Source organism: Lytechinus variegatus, chromosome 1, assembly GCF_018143015.1.
Source record: "Lytechinus variegatus isolate NC3 chromosome 1, Lvar_3.0, whole genome shotgun sequence".
NCBI lineage: Eukaryota > Metazoa > Echinodermata > Echinoidea > Temnopleuroida > Toxopneustidae > Lytechinus > Lytechinus variegatus.
The window spans coordinates 32731791-32748690 of record NC_054740.1 but is presented as its reverse complement, the minus strand read 5'-3'; the positions used below and the strand labels follow the sequence as shown (position 1 = coordinate 32748690).

General features: G+C 34.4%; 1 protein-coding gene across 1 annotated transcript; it reads left to right on the top strand.

Moving 5' to 3' along the window:
* Window positions 1-2101: 2101 nt before the first annotated feature.
* LOC121411693 (ras-related protein Rab-9A-like) lies at window positions 2102-9785 on the top strand. The gene is made up of 2 exons (XM_041604524.1): window positions 2102-2212; window positions 8283-9785. The coding sequence occupies exon 2, from the start codon at window positions 8484-8486 to the stop codon at window positions 9105-9107; it is 624 nt and encodes a 207-aa protein (XP_041460458.1). The 5' UTR covers window positions 2102-2212; window positions 8283-8483; the 3' UTR covers window positions 9108-9785.
* The last annotated feature ends 7115 nt before the right edge of the window (window positions 9786-16900 follow it).

The window sequence follows — 16900 nt, the reverse complement described above, 5'->3', positions numbered from 1 at the left end:
ATATGTGCTTTACATATATACGGTATATATATTTTCTCTTTTTTTAAAAAATTGATATTATGTGCTGATTTTTTTTTTTTCTTTCGAATTCTTCATGTTCATCATTTTTTTTACTCGTTCGCTGGGACAGCGAATAATTAAGTTGGGGGTTGTGTGAAGAATTCAGTAATTCCATTGATTGTCTTTTCACTCTTTTGTGACGTATTATGACGCTTATTACGTACGTGTAATTTTTCAAAGATGCGTCATCTAAGGAAACACCCTACGCGCAGTATGATTTGTCATTGACATTCATTATAAAGTGCGCAGATTTGTTATGTTTTATTTACTTACGCTATTTATTACCAAAACAATCTTTTTTTATTGAAATGCGCATATTTGATCACTTTTGAATTTTACATGAGAAGGAAAGGTCGGCTGACATTCATCTCAGACAGATCTCCCGTTATTTGAGACTGAGCATTGTTGGTTTAAGAGAAAGAATCAGAAAAGCACCATGAACGTGTGGAGGCGAAGGTTGAGGGCTTTTGTAACCTAAGTTCGATTTTATTTAAAATGTCACCATTCCTTTGTTAGTGTTAGTTTTTAGTTTTATTTCTTTTTGATACATTTTTTTAAAGAATTATTTTATATAGTTTTTTGTATTCAGTTAGATTAAGGATTATACAGGCTCAATTTTAGAAGAGAATAATTAAGTACATGGAAACAGGATATATCATTTTTGCTTGAATAGGAATAGTCTTCGTCTTTAGGAATAGTCTTTGTCTTTATGTTGAACTTGTTGTATTGTGAGATAGGAATGGAGTAAGTCGACTACTCTCATTCATAGGTGGTGATTTTTATAAGTTTATCTCTTTGACAGTGGCATTCAGGAGGCTGTATAGCCTTGCGGCTGAGTTGCCACAAAGAAGAAATGTTAAAAGTTCTAGATTTGCACCGACAAAGTGAGTGACTTCTACGAGACTTAGGAAAGGTAGAGAGTGAAATTCCCTGTGGGGTGTAACTTGTTCTTGACAGTATTTAACTGTATTTTTGGAGAAAGAGCAACAAGGCCAGTTGCTGACGGTGTCTGTTGACGGAGCTGGGGCGTACTGCAGGCAGTTAGAACAGAGTGAACTAGATAATTTCAGGAGTGCCTAGAAAAGACTTGTTTGTTTATTGAAGTGAGAATTATAGAATTGAGTTATATGATGAAACGATACCAATTTATTTGGTCAATTTTTATGTGCCGATTCTTGGCCTATTTTCTCAAAAGATACCAATTTAGTTGGTCAACTTTTTATGCCAATTTTATAAATTGGTTTATATATTTTTTTCGGATGAGTAATCATTCATTGCTAGGATTATTTAATATTACATGTACTTGATTTGAGCCTAGATATGTAGATCATTTATGTACGTAGTTAAGAAATAATTCAGCTGTACAGAATCAGATTGTTGTATCATTTATTACATAATAATAAGCTTCCATCTTGGAGGCATTATTGGAAATTTAACGCAATATTTTCTGCTGATTTCCTTCTGTCTGGTATTTAGTAAATTGTTTGCATTCATGTGGTTTATGGTGATTTATGATTGTTGACGATGATTGATTGATTGATTGATTGATGTTTATCTATTTGATTGATTGCAGCACGTCTCTATATTGGAGACAACTTACCCGCCATTGAACTCGGATAGGCTACCCGTGAACCCCATTAATTGATGGAGAGGTTTGAATATGAGTAGTTTTGTTGTGGATATCTTTTATTTACTGGAATTTATTCCAAATTAATCTGGGTTGCGGTCTCAGTATAATCTCCCGCATGGTGGCAGCATTTACCAGGAGTTTTAGGGGGTTTCACGTTACAATATTTCTCTCCTCTCTCACACATAACACTTTTCCAAAAAATTTGAGATTTAGTGATCAAAGCAAGACCATTTTTTTGAACCATTTTTTTTCTTTCATTCTCGGAATAATTTATTCATATGTTCATTCTAAAATCAATGATGTAATTGTATTTATTGTCAAGTGTTTTATACTACGCGTATAATCATGATAAACCCCGTGATAGGGGTGATAGGCTCCTTTAATATTGTCAGAATAATAATCATGTGATATCATTATTCGCGGTATGAAGTTACAGACTAAGTTACGTGTACGGTCCGCTGACTGACTCACTCCACATTTCGCCAGATGTATTTATTCTGGAACAGGATTGGCGATTTGATAGTAAGTTTATCATCTTTAACTATCTAGAAATAATCCCAATACGTCTTCTACATCGAATTTAAAAAAAAAAATAATTGATGCTACGTAACTTTGAGACAATTTGTTATTAGGAGGCGTAGCCGTAGGCCGTAGCTTTCCTGTGACCATAGTCCCGTCTGTGTTTTTTGATGTTTGGAAAGAATGTTGTCGTGGTGTTTGGACTTTGGATTCTGAAGACTATAGCTCGAGGGTCGAATCTTGGAAATGCACATAGATTCTAGATAAAAATACATATTTGTAGGCAAGACACAACTTGAGTTTTCCAAGTTTAAGCCCGGCCCAGGATGGGATGGAATAAGAAGAGAAATAGATTAGACTTAGAGTAGAGGAAGGAGAATAACTCAAAGAGTTCAGCTTTGGTGACTGTGCACATGCACATGATTGATACAGAGCAACAAATTTTGCCCTTTTCTTTTCACTGCATTTACACAGCCAAAAATGGTCATGGTTTTGAGGCAAAAATCAAAGTTCAACGCATTTCTGACATATGATCCTGTTATCCAAATTTAATGATTTTGATATCAAATTAAAGAGAAGAAAATGCTCCAAACAGTAGAGGCGCACGGCCAATATTGGAGACTGTCTCCCATGAGAGAGATTATCTCCAATATCAGAGACTTTTGTAAAGAATTTGGGTATCCAATTTCAGAGACATTCTCACTCACACAACATGCGAGGTTAGTAATACTAACCTCGCACAACGCATGTGGTTTCATACTCATAGTGGACTTTGACGTTTTCATTCATCACACGAATGTGAGGGAATAAAAAACGCCAAACGTTTCAGTATTTCTCCACTAATGATTTCATTTTTAATGGTTTAAGTTTTTTTTTTTAAATGAATTGGAAATTATTTATAAAACTGTTTTTATCGCTTACCTCCAAGTCTCAACCAGGATACTCCGTTCGATCCGTCCTTAATACTGCGGTGGAAAGTACGCAAACAACAATCGAAAAGCAATTTTTTCGTATCGAACATTCTCAATTCAAGTCGTCAGTGCGTAATAGGAAATTGTACCAAAAATCAACAGGTTGCATCTCATGTATATACTTATTGGTAAAGTACGCCATCTTTTGACAAGATGATGATGAAAGTGGATTGAACGAGCAAGAAAATAATGCTGATCGCCTAGAATGCAGCTAGCTTGCAACACCGTAAACAAAGGTACGGTAGGCACTTAAGAACCAAGTTTGAAAGGACACTCGTAAAATTATGTCACTCTCGCGATGAATATTCATTAGATCGTGGTCGTGCGTGTTCAATACAAACTCTCTGCATGCATGCACTCGGTGTGTATTGAACACGCACGACCACGATCTAATGAATATTCATCGGCGAGAGTGACATAATTTTACGAGTATCCTTTCAAATGTTCTTAAGTGCCTACCGGCTTGGTGAATAATATCGCGCGCCCTCTTTAGGCAAAAGTTGATATCAACGCTGATCAAGAGGCATCTACGTGAAGATCATGAAAAATGCTCTTATTTTATGAAAAAAAACAGCAAAGAGAATTCAACAAACGATCCATATGGTTCGGTAAGTGTTACAATGTATAGAAAAAGTATAATTCATAGCTATGATGTAAAGTCATAGTTATTTTAGTAAAAATGGTGTGAAAGATTCGCGTGCACCAGGTGCATATGAATCCTTCACACACGAAACGATTTGAAACCATGAGTGAGACAGTCTCCAGTTTGGGAGACCAATTTCCTTTGTTTACATTTGCTGCAAAAGGATTACCTTGGCGGCAAATAAAAATGTGATAAGCAGATTCCTCATGAAAAATTACCCCTTTTCACCGTCTACTTTAAAAATTCACCGTCTACTTTTGTTTTGATAAGGATTTTTGTTGTCAATCACACACAAAACAAATGGGCTTCTGACCTCAGTGAGACAAAATTTGGGGTGGAAAAAATCATGTTTTTGTTGGTGTTGTTTCTTTTGTCCTTTTGCAAAGCAAGTCTCCAATGTGGGAGATTGTCTCCCCTATTGGAGAGAGTCTCCCATATTGGCCGTGCGCCAAATAACATACTCAGTTTACATTCAAAATTCATTTGGTTATTTCTCAAAAACTGATTCATGGATTACTATGAAATTTGGTAGATTTCTATTTTTCAATGTTTTCATCAAGATCTGAAAAAATCAGACAGTTTGTTTAATAAAGTGGTTGATGAGATAGACAAATCTTGCGGTCTCCCTAGCTTTAGTAAGACTAAGTCTAAGAGTAAGAAGGACGAGAGCGCGAGGCGCTTGCGGGTCACTTAGCCATTCCAGTGCAAAAAGTCCTAAGCCTGGTCCAAAGGCCCCTTCGGAAATCTTCATCCATAAGCTTCATTCCCATCTCGACCAACAAAAACTGTCATGACTGTTACAAGTATTCGTTCATTCCAAGAACCATCCCAGACTGGAACTCCCTCACACCCCCTAACCATTGAAATCAAGAACATAGAAAACTTCAAGCGAAACGTACTTCAAATCTACACAAAGCAAAGACTAAAAAAGCATCTTCTCTCTCCGCGCCATTAACATCTGCGCACTTCCTGCCCGGTTGGCTCCCATGGTGGGGCGTTAGGCAGTATACCCAAAGAAGAAGAAGAGATCTAGAGCTGCCTTTGGCTAGCCTAGGCTAGGTAAAGAAGGAGAATAAAAAGATGAAAGAGAATTGGAGTCAGGAAAGAAGGTGAAATAAATTAAAGAGAAAGAAGAGTAGGAAGTGGAAGGAGGATGAGGTGGAATAAGAAGTGGAGAGAAAGGAGAAACAGATTTTGAGGAAGGATTGGGAATAAGATTGACAAATTTCTAAAATTGAACTTAAGTAAGAGTTGACATAGTCTGAGATAAATGAAACATAAGTTTAGCACTTGTCTTATGCCCATTTGTTTGTATGGACAAGATGGTAATTTAGGAAACCTGCAATCAATAATTCATTGATCTACTTAAAATATCCTCATACAATATTACAAAGTATAATTATTTTTGCAACTTAATGCATGACTTTTGAGAAAATTCAGAGCAATAGACAACGTTAATATCTTCTTTAAGTGTTTCTAGTTGAAAGTATCCAAATACAAGAACATCTTGAAATTCTAATGTTACTTACCAGGGTATTTCATGCCATTTGTTTTTAATATGGAATGAAGTGTTAATATAAAGTGTGTGGATCTTGTTACTTTTCATTTCATCAGCATTAATAATGGCACTGTCAAAAATAGATGTTTTGGGGTTTACTGGGCTAGCTATCTTGACTAATTTACAGTCATGTACATTTCTCTGAATTTGATTAGTAGAAGGGAAAATGTAGTTCATGAGATATGGTACCTATATAGTGATTGTGCATCAGAGTTGGTTTGACGATGATTGAGTAATACTGTCTTAAAGGGATGGTCCAGGCTGAAAATATATAAATAGAGTAAAATTCACTGATCGAAATGCTGAAAATTTCATCAAAATCGGATAACAAATAGTGAAGTTATTGAATTTTAAAGTTTTATCAATATTTTGTGATAAAAAGTTATATGCACATCATCGTGAATATTCATTAGGTGGGCTGATGAAGTCACATCTCCACTTTCATTTTTTTTTTTTGTTATTACATGAAGTCATAAATGTTTCATTTTTTCATACATACATGTGTAAAAAATGATGTGTCTCCACTACAGGGGCCGCGGAAGTAGGGGTGGGGGGCTTCAGCCCCCCCACTTTTTTCCAAAACTGTGTACAAAAATTTAAAAATGACCATACATGTATGATTGTGATTTTTTGCATGGTCAGCCCCCCCCCCCCCCCACTTTGAAAACCGTTCTGCAGCCTGGACCATCCCTTTAAAGTACTACATATAGTAAGTTGGTAAAACATTCCTGTTGATTTTTTTGCAAGATTTCAGAAAGGATAACCAAAATTTAGCTAGAAATACATGTATAGTAGATCCATGAGTGCATGCAGCATCGGCTGGGGTTCCAGAGATCTTCTACATGTAGCTGACCAGTGCAGACTTGCCACGACTGTCATTTTTAGCTATTCCGGCCCAAAGGGCCGGATGAGCTTATGCCGTGGCGTGGCGTCTGTCCACAATTTCAAAATGCTACTTCTTCCCATTTCAAGTCCGATTTCAATTCTGTTTGCTTTATATGATAGCACTAGGTGGGGGATTCAAAACTTCTACACAGAATTTTGAAATTCATTAAATATGCTAATTCATTCATATATTTTCAAACCTCACAAAAAATTACCTTATTTATTTGATTGATTTTGATTATTTTTTGTTCCATCTGAGAGCTTCATAAGGTTCACCAAGGTTCTACACAGAGTTAAGAAATTTTGACTAGAAAGTTATTTATGCTTAATTTATATGAAATTTATTCATAGATCACAAAAAATGCTTCTATGTCATCAATTTCAATTCTATATCCTCAATTTATGTCTAATTCACTAGAGTGTCAACTGGGCTAAATTAAAATTGTTTTAAATTTCGTTGCGAGATGCCGGATGAGCTCCACATCATTGATGTGCTAGTCTTTAGAATATAATTTATCAAGAGAGAAAATTAACTAATTTATACTAGTATAAAAATATAATTAGATTTGTATTACGTTTATATGTACATCTATAGGTGGTTTCAAACCGCCTCGATCACAAGAATCCCCGTTAAATTACGAGAATTTTTTAAGGCTAAAAAATACCCGTTAATTATTCCTGCATTCACACCGCCCCGAAACACATCCTTCGGGATAAGTTCCCGAAGTTACGAACATGCGCAGTGTGGTCTGATAAGCAGGCAAGGCGGGAGATTCAAAATCACTAGCCCAACAGCCACCCACGCCGCCGCGCCCAACGACACGCTGGGATAAAAGTTCCCGTAATTTGCTTTCACATCGCCAAAATACCTGCGACCTTGGAAAAATCCCCACGAAAGTTCTCGTAATTTCGCCAAGTACCTACTATTTAGCGGGTATTTTCTTTCGGGGATATTACGCGTAGTTTGCTTTCACATTACCAAAATACCTGGTATTTTCTGATCGGGGTAAATTTCCCGATCAGAGAATACCTGGAACTGGCAAACTTCAAGGCGGTCTGAAACCACCTTACGAAGCCTGGTGACAAAGGTACATGTATTTCAGTTTCACAATTGTTTATAATTTTGCTCTAAAATCCATGTTAGTGTCATGTTAAATTCTGATGCCAGTTGAATTTAAAGGGATATGAATGCACATTGCTATTGCCCATCCATGTCCCAACAAAGAATCTGGATTGCAGCATAAAGCAGAACGAACCTAAATCCTGGATTACTGTAGTGACCATCTGTACAGGAGGACCACTTGTCAACATAAAGACTACAAGACATAGTTTGCTTTCCATAGAATAGTATACAAATATAACACTCAGGGATCTGGCTAAAACTATTCACATCAATGGATCATGGAACATCAATGGTACCCTTCTGACTTTTCCCAAGGGCATGATATGCGCACAATGGCTAGTGGGGAAAACGTATACTAGTAGTTCATTTTTTCCCTAGAAAAAACAGACTATGTGTCTAATGTGGACTAATTTTTTTCCTGTTAAAACTTTTTGTTTTCTCTTTGTGTGCACTCTCAATGCAACAATCAATACTAATCATCATCTTAACAGTATGCATTAGTGAGCCTATCCACAAAGGCCACTGGCTTATAGTATCTCCTTTTATTTCTTGTCTTCCTTGCATTTTTTTTTAATTCTTGAAATTAGCTGGAACACACGTACATTGTAGAAAAAAACTTGTCATGGGATACCTGCCATACATATAGTCAATTGGTTTACATATCAATGGGTAAATGCGCAGTGCTCAAAATTACTCTGAAATTAATAAAGGTTTATTTCATACTCCATTCATTAAGTATCAAAATATGAAGAACATTGATGAAATGATTCAATCATTTTTATTTTTCTGCATGTTATGGCAAATATGCATGAATTTGACACTTGGGATGTATCATACTAGCTCCTTGTATTTCTGCAATTAAATTGTGTTTCTTTTTGTTTTGTGTTTTATAGGTTCAGCTACAGAGAACCTTTGAGAGTTAGAGGACAGTGTGCCATCATTTCTACAAAGATTGACCCATCAGATGAACATAACCTTATGAGGATTATGAATTATGGAAATTGAAAGATTCCCATGGTAGACACTGGATTATGTAATTCATTGATCCATTTTATCTACATATATGTGCAATGTCTTATTGAGGACACCTGAAGATGGCTGGAAGTCGACCAATGCTTCTCAAAGTTGTCATCCTTGGGGATGGGGGTGTCGGTAAAAGTTCTCTCATGAATCGCTTCGTGAGTAACAAGTTTGAGCAGGAATCCTTCCATACCATAGGGGTGGAGTTCTTGAACAAAGACATTGTTGTGGAAGGAGAGACCTTCACTGTTCAGATATGGGACACAGCAGGACAGGAGCGCTTCAAGAGCCTGAGGACACCATTCTACAGAGGTTCCGACTGCTGCATGCTGACGTACGGCGTGGACGACAGGCAAAGCTTTCACAACTTAACCATGTGGAAGAAGGAGTTCTTGTACTATGCGGACATTGCTGACGGAGAAAACTTTCCATTTGTTCTCCTCGGCAACAAAGTTGATGTGGAGTCGGAAAAGCGACAGGTGGGTGTGGATGAAGCAAAGCAGTGGTGTGCAGACAATGGCGGTGTGCCTTATTATGAGACTAGCGCCAAGACGGCGGTCAATGTAGAAGAAGCATTCATTGCAGCAGTTCGGAGGGTGGTCGAGCTTGATCGCAAGAATGATGTCAGAGATGATGTCAATCCTATCAACTTGAATCAGAAGCCTAGCAATGTTCACAAGAGGTCAGATTGTTGTTAAAGCTTATGTTGATGGTTTTCAAAATAACCATACATGTATAAATGTAAACAGAGTGTAAACTGTTTCAAGATTTATGCATATTGTTTATTTCACTAGTTCAAGAGTGTACAGGTATGTTCTTTTGTAATACATTCTCTGGCATGTTATTTACAAGATATACATTATTCAAGAGTATGATGGCTATGTGTCAAATTAAACGTAGCTCTGAATATTTTATCAACGAAACATGACTAATTCCATGGACATGTATGTAGGAGAGATCGGGGTTAGTTGGAACGCGGGGTAAAACATTGTAATTTTCTTTATCGCCTGTAAAATTAATTTAGGCAATACTGCTCTTAATTTATTGCTATTAACATCAATACAACAGTTGAGGGCAGTATTGTATAAATATATTTTACAGGCGTTAAAGAAAATTACAATGTTTCAACTTACCCTGCGTTCCAACTAACCCTGATCTCCCCTATACCTGTGATTAATTCGGAGATGTGCAAACTAGCAGAATTTCTTTTGTAAAGAGAAAATCTCTGCCTCGTTTAATATTTTTGTCATGGTACACGAGCTTATAGGTAGATGGTTGTGTTTTACTTAATTACCCCTATTTAAAGACTACTGGTACTTGAATTCGAATGGATTTGATTACATGTATAACCACAGCAATACTGTTCTGTCTATAAAGATTACATGTACTTTAAACAATCAAATAAAAGACATTTAAAGGGCCTCCTCATGTGGCATGCATTTATTTAATTAGAAGATATCAGCAAGGATATATAGTTACTCAAGATCATTCATAAAGCTGGTAAAAAAAATATTGGAACAACTCGTACATCTCTCTTAATTTTTCCTGTATTTTCCTTTTATTTGTCTTGATAAGTCAGATACAGTGAAACTTGAAATTGTCAAGAGTAGATTTCCTTCTTCAGTCATTCAAAAGTTACTGTGAAAATCCTAAATTGTATCTCATGCAGCCAGTTTTGTAGCATTTCATGTCTTCTTGTCACAGATTTGTAAAAGTATGGAATGCATGAATGATTTGAATTTTTGTGAAAAACTTAAATAATGACGACTTCCAGATTGAAATTACTTAACTCAGAATTTCATATCAGTTTAATCTTGATATGAATATGTACTTTACTTCTTACACATTTACTCAGATTTTGTAGAAGAAACTACTTGTACTATTGAGCATTGAATAAGGCCAATTCAGTATGGAGGGAACAGAGACATTTTTTACCCCGAATCTAATTTTAAACTGATAAAAAGAAAAGAAAATGAAACAACAATACATACATTTCTTTTATAATCTAAAGTTAAAAACATTCCATGCATGAGTGGGTATTAAGGCAAAATTATCACTCTTTCAATGTCAAATTATCATTTTCAGAATTTTTGTAAAAACTTCGTTTTTCTTTTGAACATTCAAGTTGTGTGGTTGGTTTATAATAGGGTTTAAAATATTTCATGCATGAGTGGGTATTAAGGCAAAATTATCACTTTTTTTAATGTCAAATTATTATTATTTTCAGATTTAAAAACTTTATTTTTCTTTTGAACATTCAAATGGTGTAGTTGGTTATCAACTTATCATTCAGTGCTAAACCCCATCCCTGATAAAAGTGTGTTTTGCATACAATTTGCATAACAAAGTTAATGAGAATTTTTTTGTTATTCAGACCGCCTGAAATTTGAATTTGAGTGTAGTTTCTAAAAACCCTCTTTATAAATAAATTGTCTCCTGTGAACTTTGTAAAGTGACAATTTTGCCATTGAGTTGTGCTCCTCCAGGTGTGATTTGTTGGTTCATTTAATTTTCACCAAGAAGTTTAATACATGCAGGCCATACATGGAGAAACATTTCTCGCAACTGTAGTTTGCTGAATTAAAAAAAAGGTTTTCCATTCGATTACTTATAAACTTATAAAGGGTAACGTATATATAAATTCCCTCTCACTCTCTGTTTCACCTTAAACTGAAACAAATCTTGTTTTTAATTACACTTTCCAATCCAATATACATGTACATGTATAAAACAAAATAAACACAATTGAAAACTGCCTTCTATAGTCCCGTAGTACTATTTTCTAATTATATAATGTACCGGTATAAAATAAAATATGGATAATATCCTCAGAAATTTATTGAAAGGAAATCGATATGGACTTGACATTCCAATTTACATAATTCTTGTCAATGCATTTTATGAAAGCGGCATGTACATGTATAACTTTTCTTTCACAATCTCTTCCCCTCATCGTATATGGCCCTCTCACACGCATGGTACATTGTTCTGTAATTCTACAATCTGTGTACCTTTAAAAGTATTGTACTACTTCTTGAATCAATAAGGAGTAGAGACTTTGTGTACAAATGTCTGTGGATGTGACTCCAGATGTAAGTTTTAGCATTGTTTCTCCGTGATCATTGTTCAAAGTCAAAATCTGAAACACATTCAATACATTCAGATCACTCATCTTTGGGTTCTCTTACATGTACATGTACCAGTATGTGTTTAAGTTTGCCAGACTCAACACTATAATATATCAATTTTTAATTCATATCATTTGCATGTGTTGAACATTGTTGGAATGTAAAACAGAATTTTAGTGAGTCTGAAACATAACAAATGTGAGGACTCTGTTGAACCACTGTTCATGCGAAATCTTTTCAGAATGACAGATTTCTGAACGGATTATTTTACAAATTCATACAGCATGTGAAAGACATGTAGGTTTTGTAATTTGTACTAACATACTTGCAATGTATTTCTGAATTTAGACATTTTTTTTGTTCTACATGTATCATGTCTCTTCCTAGAAATGCAGTTCGTTTTACATGGCAAGTTGTCTCTCAGAGAGGATTTACTGTATGTTAATGTGAAGTACTTAGTATAGCCATAATAAATTGTGAAGTATAACAAGAAAATTTGAGGGGAAAATGCAGTCTTTGATGCAGCAAATTTGTAAAATGTGAAAAGAAGAATACTGAATACTGATTCAATCATTGCAGACCATTTGTATTTTGGTCACTTTTACAAAAATATTGCAATTTCATTTGAGGTTTTCATGAATCAATGGTCTGGAATTTTCGATAAGGTTTGATTAAAACTATGGGGATATATATATAATATTGACTGGCCTTGAGGGGAACATCAAATATGTCGCTCTCAATAGAATCATATTGGCACGAGTCTTTAGACGACTACATGAGGGCAATATGATTCTTTTAAGCCAAAGGGCAACATATATGATGTTTCCCAAAAGAAGAGCCAGTCATTATTAGTATAGGTTGTACAGAGAGTAATTCAAGCTATTATTTGGAACAATTTGTATGCCTGTTTACTTATCACTACATGTACTTCTGATTTCAGGTTATTCACAAACTTAGCAAAGCAATCCTTGCTATTTAAAGCAATTGTGACTTGCAGTCGCGCATCATGCATGGCGCGTGCACATACACTTGAAGCATATAAACTTGCGCTTGGGTTTGTTTTTGCACTGGCCGTGCCACTTGTTACCTACTATGCATTGGTTCATAAACTGGTTCCAGCCAGATTTCACAATACTGAAATTAGCGATCCAAATCGGCTCCTACTGCGCAAGCGCACTAGCAGAAATATGGCCGATATTACCCTCTGTTTTTGTAAAGGATTCCTATGGCAAAACCCGGGGAGGGCAACATGGCAAATGCTTACCTGGTTGGTCTTGGATTGAAAGTACATGTAGCGAGTGGAATATGATATCTGCTAAAATGCCTTGTATAGGTAATAACATGCATTAATTAATTTCACCATACATTGTACATATTCAGAAAAGAGTCCAATGACAAACCAAGGCACTAAATTCGCACTTGTTTATGTGGTTGTAGTATAATATTAGCCACATATAGATAAAAAAAATTATATGGAAGATAAAAAAAAGTTACAGTATATCAGGTGAGAATACCGGTGATCATTGTAGACTACAACATGTAATATCATATCGTTTCCTTATTTAGGTAGAATATCATGAACAAAATGTCCACTGCAAAGGTATTGCTCTCCTGGTGCCCTCACATTAAAACCTTTACAGCTGAAACTGTTGGGCTGGCAATTTCCTTAGGAAATATTGTGTCAATTAGTATTTCTAGCGATTCTGTTTCTCTTCAGGACAATCACTCTAGACGGTTTGCTCCATTATTTAGATTCACAGAAGTTAATATCTGAATTTTGTCAAAATAATTTATATAAACAGTGAACTAAATTATAACAAATATGAATTTAGTGCCCTGTAACAAAATCGTATATTGGACCTTATTATACAAGCATGAATTTTTAATGCATTAAGTTTGTATAAATCGTGTTTGAAAGAACAGATTCCAAACCACACGGCTATATGTGTATTTGCCGTCAACTACATGTTCAAACGTGATCAGTGTTGTCATATTCTGCATATTACATTATATGTGTATGTGTATTTTTGTCATTTTATGTACCAATGTGTATTTATGTGAAATGTTTTCTACATGAAATTGACATTTTTTATTGAAGTATCCACAATCATTTGATGGTGCAAATTTGATGAGTGAATAAAGCCACCTTAATAATTGAAAATGTTCGGTTACAGAAAGTTAACTCTCTATTAAAGACACAAACTTTTGTTATGATCTTTATCATGTGGATATAGATGCTACCATTAATACATGCATTATGATCTGACCAATTTCATTTAATGGAAATCTGTATGTAGCATTAAAATGCATATTAATTTAATGTACAATTATACATATATATATATCATAGCTGTATTAAAAATGAAATTAATATAAATACATTTATGTCATCTATGTGTCAAATGCTGAAAAAAAAATAGTCTTGTATATTACCGTTAAAAGATAAGTTGTTTTGCTTACTTTACTTTTATAAATAACATTTTCTTGTTTCACAATCATGCTAAATAAATCAAACTCGAGAATACAATGAAATTGTTGAAAGTTTTCATTTCATTCTTTTATTGTACATATTTTGCACTTCCAGGCCATTTCATTTAAATTTAGGCACAAATTGAAATGCCTTGGATGACACTTTAATTGAAAAAAGAGAGCAGTGGATGTATGTTACTATAGATACAGATTTCCTTTGAAAAAAACTCTATAATATATGCAGGGAGCTAGAAGTTGTCTTTGAGTATAAAAAATCCATTGAATTAGACAAAGTATTCAAGATTCTTCATGAGTATCATAATTGCAATAAATGCACACACAATACATGTACACTTACACTGAAATTATGAATACACAATGGAATCACAGATAAAAAGCCTGATATAAAACAGTCATACTCCGTTTCGCCGAAACTTCATATTTTCCTGAGATTTTCTACAATCATCCAAAGAAAACTGACTCCTTGATAGGTCAACATTAAAATCATGGTAAAAATGCCAATATCTATTCTGAAGTCAATTGGAAGAGCAGAAAGAGTGCTAGGTGTATTTTCTCACGAAGTAAAAATAACAATATACACGGATATCATTACAAAATCAGGGTTATCACCACAAACAAAAAGTCTACCTACAAAAAGTTGATTTGAATAAAAAGAGAAAAATCACACGAGCATAACACTAAAAATTTTATCGAAATCGGATGTTAATTAAGAGAGTTTTGACATTTTAAACTTTTGCTTATTTTCACAAAACTGTTAAATCACAACTTGGTGACAAAGCGAATGAGAAGGTTGGTGATGTCCCTCACATTTTCTTTTGTATCTTTATCATTTAAATTACACAAATTTTTACTGATTTGACAACAAGGAACACTTGACTGAACCACAAAATGTCAAAACAATGGTAATTCCACAAGTTCAGGGGGAATAAAACTTTGTTTCACAGGAAAATGAGAGAATTAGAATATTTCATTCAATAAAATACAAAAGAAATAGTGAGTGACATCATCAATCCCCTCCTTTGCATATAACTGTTTTGTGAAATTAAGAAAAATTAAAAATATAACTTTCTCATTTTAAATAAATTTTTATGAAATATTTGGTGCTATGCTTGTTTGATTTTTTTTCCTTTTATTCAAATCAACGTTTTGTTGGGGTTGACTTGTCCTTTAAATTGGTGGGAATTTTATTGTCCAACACCTTGCCTAGAAAGGTTCACGAGAAGGAAAAAGGGGCAGTTTTCAGGGCTTTAACATTAAAAATACAATCACTTTCTTTGTCGGAGTGAAAATTAGTGCCAGCAGGCAGGTGGAAGTGGTATTGCATCAAGTAATTTGAGTACCAGCCAGTAATTTGAAGGCAAGGAAGTTTATGACTGGTTCTGATCAACATTGGTTACAGTCTTGAAAATTGATAAATGCAAAGTAAAAAATTACAAATACAATACCGAGTTGTTTTGATCTGCAAAGTGTACTACACATACTAAATGTATTCAAAATTTACAAAGGATACACATACCTCATAATCTGTACATCAAGTTTCTCGAATTTTTTTTTTTCGTATGTAAACATGCTGTAGACAAGATAAGTTCATAATCTATAGAGCAAATATACTTTGCTATTCCTTCTTTAATGAAAAAAAAACCCATGCAATTACACTTGACTATACAGCTACATCAGTAAAACAAACAATTGCACTTTAATTGAAATCATACCAATTGATCGGGAGAATCCATTCTTAGTACGTACGAATTTGAGTATGTCAGACTAGTACATATTTGTGTGGTGAACTTCTATCTCATTTTAATGGTTTATTAGACATTAACTTATCAAAGTACTTTGAACCCTTATCAAATTTATGGTGAAAATGAAACTATAAAAAGAGGAAGTGTGATTACATGTGACGTAGTAATATCAAAGATTCCTAATATAAATATTGACTGGTTGGTTGAAACTATTTCCAAAGGTAATTTTATAGCTAAATTACAGTAGTTGCAGTAAAACACTGATTTCGTGAGAAAGTCTGTAAAACCAAGGTTAAGTATTACTTTATCATCGTCAATCTAGATCTGGTACAGTTACATAAACTGCACTTTATGAAATCATAAAATCTAAGCTGAAAAACAATCACACTGAAGTTCGCCAACACAGATAGGCACATATGGGACAGTGTATATTATATTGCTGGAATTAAGACCCGACAAGTGCCCTAATCCATGCTTATTTCTCAGCAATTACACAATTTCTTCCAGAATCCTTTGGCACATATTTTTTATTCATATAAACAGACACTTGGGTGGTCATTATATTGTATTCTATAGAAAGTCATTTTGAGATCGTTACTACAACTGGACTTTATCTTTAAAAAAATCTGCATGTTAGGGTGGGGTAGGTATAAGAGACTAGGTATGGAAATAGTTATATATCTTAGTAGATTATACAGTGTGTCCTACAAATTGAACCCCAGATCCCAAATTATAATTTAAGTCAAATATATAACATCATAAAATTTATTTATTCTTCTTTATTTTCATACCCAATGTGATATTAAGACTAATGGGGCATTGCAAGAAACTTGCAATCAATCGCAAGTCTATTTTTGGTCCATAAATCAATCAAATTTCTTGTAATTAATTGTAACATTGTGACTGATTGCTAATCTGCTCCTTGAACAAGGAGTGTAATCTGATTTGATACAGTTAAAATGGATCTATTGATTTTAAAATTGCAACAGAAAATTTGCGAAAATTTGCAACACCCCCTTAGAGTTGATGCATAGATGAGCAAGATGGGTTTGAAATTTCAATGTGAAAACCAAGAGGAGCTAAAAAATTGGGCAAGATTTTTTTAAGGACATGACAAGTGTAAAAAAAAGG

What these genes read in the sequence shown, in the direction of transcription:
- LOC121411693 (XM_041604524.1), top strand. Translation starts at nt 8,484, where the DNA reads ATGGCTGGAAGTCGACCAATGCTTCTCAAAGTTGTCATCCTTGGGGAT.